This window comes from Melanaphis sacchari, unplaced genomic scaffold (assembly GCF_002803265.2).
Source record: "Melanaphis sacchari strain LSU unplaced genomic scaffold, SCAv2.0 Contig299_pilon_pilon, whole genome shotgun sequence".
Lineage (NCBI taxonomy): Eukaryota > Metazoa > Arthropoda > Insecta > Hemiptera > Aphididae > Melanaphis > Melanaphis sacchari.
In genome coordinates this window covers 51,389-57,939 of record NW_020271171.1, presented here as the reverse complement: position 1 = coordinate 57,939, position 6,551 = coordinate 51,389, and the positions used below count along the sequence as shown (strand labels likewise).

The window sequence follows — 6,551 nt, the reverse complement described above, 5'->3', positions numbered from 1 at the left end:
GTGGCGATGGCATTATTTTGCGCAGCATCGAATATGGGTGCTGATATTTTTTCAGGAAAACCATCCACTAGTTCCATAGCGTTGTACATCACTTTTGATTTTAAATTATAAACGCCACATCCTGAATTATTTATGTCTCTGGGTTTGAATACTTGCGGTTTGATCGGCGTGACAGAAGAGACAAAATCGGACTCGTAGAGAAACGAGTGGAAGAACACGCAAACATCGGCCTCTGCTCCAGATTTATTGTACACGAACAAGAAGTAAATATTCTTATCCGTTCTATCGATAGCCATGGGTATGGGTATCACGTCTTTGTTGGTGCAAGTGAATTGCGGAATCAGTAGAAAAGAATCTTGCGGCTTCTTTTTCTTCAAATCGTTTATTTTTTTATTTTTAAATTGATGATGAGTGTATTCTCTAATGTCGATGATGTATCCGCTGTTCAGACGCTGCATGGTGTTGGGTTCGCAACTCGGCACTTTGAATTTTAAACGCGGAGCAATTAATGCGGTTTCGCTCTTGTTCATAACCGCCGGAATATATTTCACATCCGGTTGTGCCGAGCCCTTTATAAAATAAACGGCATTCGAATGTTTATAATCCTTTTCTATTTCCATAGTTTTGTCGATTATTTTTTTGACAGAATCAAACGTTATTCCCGGATCAGACTCTATGTCAAGTTTGATTTTCTTCTCGTATTCGGTTTTTGTCAAAAAATACGTTTGAAAATCCCGAAAACATCTTGATCCGTAGTAATAATCGTTGAGAACTTTACGATTACGCCCGTTCAGCAATTCTCCGAGTCTTGAACGCGATGTATCGTCGAACGTTACGTCTTTGAATGCCATAATTACAACACTTATCTGTTCGGAATTCCGGATTCTACTGCAATCGGAAGCCGCGGTACAGTATTATTTATACACGAGGATGGATTTTTCTATTAGTTTTAATCATCGCGTGTTTCTCTACAAAAACTTTGATCATACCGACCACATCCAGAGTTTGTTGTATGTTTGGAAATAACGGGAATACGTGTGGTAAATTATAACTGGATAGGTATATTAAAGATTTGCATTTTTCGGTCGCTACGAACATGTAAATCTGATTCGATAGGAACTCGCTGTTCGAGCTGATTATTAATTTCGGGAGTTCCGGCAACTCGTAGCACGAATAATATTCGCGACCATCGGTTCCGCGTAAAAGATAAGTCTTGAACAGCCAATTTAGGTATTTGTTTTCGAATTTAGCGTCCGACAGACCCACCAACGCCACGAACGACAGAAAAGCGTAAGAGTCTTTATCGTTTTTCGGTCGTATTCGCATGACTTTGTCTAATGTTTTATCGTATTCGCACTTTTGCATGGCTCCTATTATTAAAGATCCAGCAGACATGCCTATACCGTGTAATCTTGTATAGGATTTTAATTCTCTGCACTTTTTTATCACTTTATATACATGTTGAACTGAATTTTGTATAGAATAACGAAAACGAACGCCATAATCAAATACTACGATATCGTAGTTGGGTAAAGCCAATATGACTTCGTTTAAAAGACCAAACGTAGTTCTGGAATCGCACATCATAAAGGCTCCACCTTGGACGAATACAATTAAATTTTCCGTTGTTTTGGATTTATTCGAGTATAAAGTCGTGGAAAATTCATCTATGGTGAATTGTACTATTTCTCCGTTTTCATAACCGGATCGTATAACGGAGGTGAATTGATTAATTTTATCAATAGTAGTTTTAAAGGTATAGGATTTATGATGATGTATAATATCGATATAACTAATATCAAATTTAAAATAATTCTCCAAATATTATTAAACATAGTGTATCATTTTTAAATATTTTATAATTTCGGTGTTACGACAGCGACGACTATTACTTCTGTATTCTTCTTGTTGTTTATGATTATGATGTTTGTCTTCTTCATCATCGTCGTCGTCAGCGTACTGCAAACGTCTTTTTACCGATTTGTTTTTTGAAATCGACGATCCATAAGTACTCTTATTGCTCTTTGATTTTACAATTATGGAATCGTATGGGTTTAAATTATTCGACGGGTATATCTTCTGTATGAAATTCTAAAACAGCATCTACCTTTTTATTATTTTTTATTATTACTATATAACTGTTGGTATTATCGGTAAAAAGCATACAGATTGAAAGAATCTATGTATATTCTAGAATCGTATACTGGTAGGGGTCCGTACACTTCGTATGGCCAATACAAATGTTCAAATATTTCAATCTTCAGAGGGAATGCTACTTCTTTTATATAAGTACGCCAAGGGACGCCGATGCTCATTACAGGTTCGTCTATATCGGGAGCTGTGTTGTTTGATTTAACAAAGACAAACTTTGGGAATTTAACTCTCGGATCTCGGGGTATAGTGTTCATAAGCGCAAAAGAAGCGGCGTCCACGTTTATTATCGGATTCATACGCTCCATACCGTGTATCTTTTTCAATTTACCAACACCGCAAACACCATCGGAGTCGTCGTTGTCGCTTTTACTCAAAGTAGTATTAACGGAATTATGGAAAGACATGATTTAGCATCGTATTTAAATAAATACATTACTATATTAGAAGACGAAAGAAAAGGAAATGCAGAAAGCGCGATGGATATCAAAAATACGGATGACTACTGTAACGACGACAACGACTTGGTTATGAAAACATATAAATTATACAATCGAGTGTACCATAAAAACACCGACGACTCCTACGATAGAATCGATCATAATGGTGTCGATGACGACGATGATGATGATGATAATCATAAAAGAAATATCAATGTAAACGATAAATCAAGAAAGAAAATGGACTTTGATGATGATGATGATGATGATTTTTCATTTTTATTCGGTAAATATTATATAAATTATTATTTTTTTTAAAAAAATTATTAATATTTTTTATTATAGATGTCGATGTAGAAAATTTGAATGAAGACGGTGACGACTACGACGATAGTACTACTACGGCTGATGCCATTGTCATTGGTACTGATTACACTATTAACGATGAATACTTCAAACATGACGCAAAACTGCAAATAAAGACGGCCGCTATCAACACCAAAACCAACGATAAAGTCGCGATGAAATATTATACCATTAAAAGCATCGAATCTAACGGTGAGTATTGTAAAGAAAAATTATATACAATGTATTTGATTTTTTTTTAAATCCGTTTGATTTTTTTTTTGCAGAAAATAAATTACAACCACATGGCGCTTGGAATTATAAAACGCACAACATCACCAAGCGTTTGGAAAACATTAATATAGATTTGGATGTAAAGTATATTTTAAACATTCATCGGGTTTTGTACGAAAACTTCAATCCGTATAAAAACATATCGAAAATCATAGAGTTTGAAAAGTATCAAACTGCCGATATCGTACGCTCTGAGGAGCGACCGTTGATGAAGATGAACGACGAACGACGTCGCGATATTATGATGGATATAGAAAAGTTTTTCACGGACGCCGTGCAGAGTAAATCCGAAATACTGCACTATCCTTCTTTTATATTTTCAATATTTTCTTATTTGTTCGCGGTTGGTTATACCAAAAACGACTACGATATTAAATTTATCAAACATTTGGACGACTACGTGAATAATTTCAACAAAGACTCGGAATACGATGGTTACGACTTGTCAAATTCGTGCGTCTCTGCCAATAAATCCGAAGTCATCAAAGCTTTGTATTTTAACCCGGACGAATCGAGACACATCTCTCCGTATAATAAAAATGAAGAATTTATAATTAAAAATAAAAACAAATATATAATATTTATAACTTGTTATAAATTTTTAAATCAGTGGAAAAATTGTCTGGTAGATTTTCCAGAGCCCATAGCCACCGATAATAATAATTTTATTATCAATCTGTTGAACGGCTATAACGATACGTTCGTGGACACTCTAAAGAGTTTTGCTGTATCTTTTGTCGCGCAAAATTGGAATAAAACCAATTTAAATATGTTGACTAATCAAGATGGTTTTATAAAATCACCTATAATGAAATATTTACGAAAAATGAAACTTATAGATTATAAAAAAGGTATGAAATATATAACGGGTACGGCGTGTTGTGGTAAAACGAGTATGCTCAACAAGCTGAAGAATGAAAACAACTGGATCGTTCCTAGTCGCGGAGATTTGGGCGGATTTGGTGGAAAGTGTAACTCGCCTGCCCTGGTCGCGTCCATGCACGCTGCCATAGATTTTGCATTGAGTCATTATAACGGATGCATGATCGGCGATCGCGGTCCACTCGACAATTACCTATGGACATTTATAATGCCGATGTTTGAAAAGTTGGCAAACATTAATGATTGTATAGAATTTGTTCAGATTTTGGTTTACGAATTTTTAAACTTTCTCAATTATTCACAAAACGAATTGAGTCTGGCGTATTACGCGAATCACGACGTCTTGATAATGGTCGATCCGTTTTACGAAAACACGCACCGTCGCATGATGTCTAGATTCAGCGGTAACGATGCTCACCGGAGCAACATTCCTTTTTACGCTCTTGTCCAGAATATCGTGTACATGATTACTGCTTATGTTTTTGAGTATAAAATCATTTCTATACCTTATGTCATTGCTGCGGATGATTTTGTAACCCGAATAGAGGATTACGAAGCGTTTGGCAAAATACAAGATAAAATAATATTTGAAAAATATGGATTTGCCGAAAAGATGGAGTACGCATCGGATGTGATGAGATCAATCAGTAGAGTTTCAAAAACCGATACACCGGAAATTCTCAAAAATTCAATCTACCAGCATGTTGTAGGAATTCATAAATGATATATAGAGTTGTTGATTTATTTTGTATATTGATAATAAATAAAATGAATATTCCTATTAAATCGTTCATTACCAGTTGTATTTTACTTTATTTGAGTAAAAATCCTATTCTAAATAAAGTAAGTTCTTATTTAAACAACGAGAGCGATGTCGTTTATGACAATACGCGTCATTCTTCTTTGTATTACGTCGACGCTGACGACGATAATTTGGGCGGTGTAGAGAGCATTGGCAATACAGACGCCGAAGAGGTGAGTCTGGCGTACAGGTTTAACGAAGAATCGTTGAAAAGAATAAACCACCCGTACGCCAAAGATGAAGTGTCTTTGACAAAGTATTGTCTGGAATACGACACAGAAAACAGTATTAATAATTTTATGATAGGTTGGTTGAAGTCGATCAAACGCTTTTTATATCCCGAATCATCGTACAACGGAATGACAACGGACACGTTGGCCATGCATTTGTGCAGGTTTCGCGTGCAACGCGTAATTTTCGATGATTCGTTTTTAATGTTGAACAATATTTCCACAAGACTGACTCCGGGGTCCTTGGTAGATTACAATAGTCACGGACACTCGGTGTTGGTTTTCAAAAACAAACTTGTAAAATTATTAATATTTGCCCAACACGAATTCGACGATTGCGAATCGGAATAATATTTGACGTTTTTCGACGCCAACGCCGATTGGAATAAACTAAAGTGTAAGAAATTTTACGTATTACTGTTGCGCGATGCAAATGGAAACCGCTACGTTTTCGCATTAAATTCTATAAAATCTAAAATTTACGTCTCGAGTAACGAAGATAAAAAGACGGATGAAAAATTGATTTCGCACATATTGAGAAATAATCCCGAATGCGTATCTTTGTAAACTGCGAACACTACGTCAAGAGTATCGAAGAAAACTAAAAGTAAATATATATAAAGATTCGACTCGTAGCGAAGAATTTTAGTAAGACTCGTGCTCTTTGAGAAGAAGAGAAGCTCTTCCGACAAAGAAGAAGTTTAAAACGCTACAATAATGAAAGTACAAATCGGAAATGGTACTAATAAAAAAAAATACAATAAAAATAATACAATAGCTTAATTTAAATTATTATTTTTTTTTTCAATCAGGACGCATCGGTGGGAATACTACAACTATCACCAAGCAGACCGCCAGTGATATAAAATTCAATAACGATATATTTGACTTTGAGAGCGAAGAAGTCGTGAATAATTTATTAAACGCCGTCTTTAACGATTTGAAAAAATACGAATACGATGTTTTTAAATATATAACGCAAGAATGCGCGGAACACAATGGAAATAATATTGAAATTCAATTACTACCCGACCTAAATATCGGATGTGCGGATAGTATCGATTGCTTAGGTTTTGTTGAATACCCAGTGACAAGCGAGTCGGATATTCTCAGTTTAACTAGCGCGACCGCGTTGCGAGAATATCGTTACGTGGGTGGAATAGAGAATAAAGAATTACACGCTCCGTTTAATAGCAACAGCGGTTTAGTTATTGAATCGTTTAATTTTATGAACACGGCGTTTGACTCTAAAACAAAAGCTACGACTATTGATATTGCTGATACTTCTACTGCTGACGCTGCCGCCACGGCCTCTGTTATCGTCGCTACTACAATCACCGACAGCACCGTGGTAATCAATACTACTACTACTACTACTACTACTACTACTACTACTACTACTACTAC

The 6,551-nt window shown here is 35.6% G+C and overlaps 1 protein-coding gene across 1 annotated transcript; it reads left to right on the top strand.

Moving 5' to 3' along the window:
• The first annotated feature begins 2,214 nt into the window (after window positions 1–2,214).
• Window positions 2,215–4,892, top strand: LOC112595707 (MATH and LRR domain-containing protein PFE0570w-like). The gene is made up of 3 exons (XM_025341006.1): window positions 2,215–2,877; window positions 2,937–3,149; window positions 3,224–4,892. Exons 1-3 carry the CDS (start codon window positions 2,547–2,549, stop codon window positions 4,834–4,836), a joined length of 2,157 nt encoding a protein of 718 aa, XP_025196791.1. The 5' UTR covers window positions 2,215–2,546; the 3' UTR covers window positions 4,837–4,892.
• Window positions 4,893–6,551: the final 1,659 nt, after the last annotated feature.

What these genes read in the sequence shown, in the direction of transcription:
- LOC112595707 (XM_025341006.1), top strand. Translation starts at nt 2,547, where the DNA reads ATGGAAAGACATGATTTAGCATCGTATTTAAATAAATACATTACTATA. An exon ending in TGATTTTTCATTTTTATTCG is followed by an intron (nt 2,878 to 2,936) that starts GTAAATATTATA and finishes TTTTTATTATAG; the next exon opens with ATGTCGATGTAGAAAATTTG. An exon ending in TAAAAGCATCGAATCTAACG is followed by an intron (nt 3,150 to 3,223) that starts GTGAGTATTGTA and finishes TTTTTTTTGCAG; the next exon opens with AAAATAAATTACAACCACAT.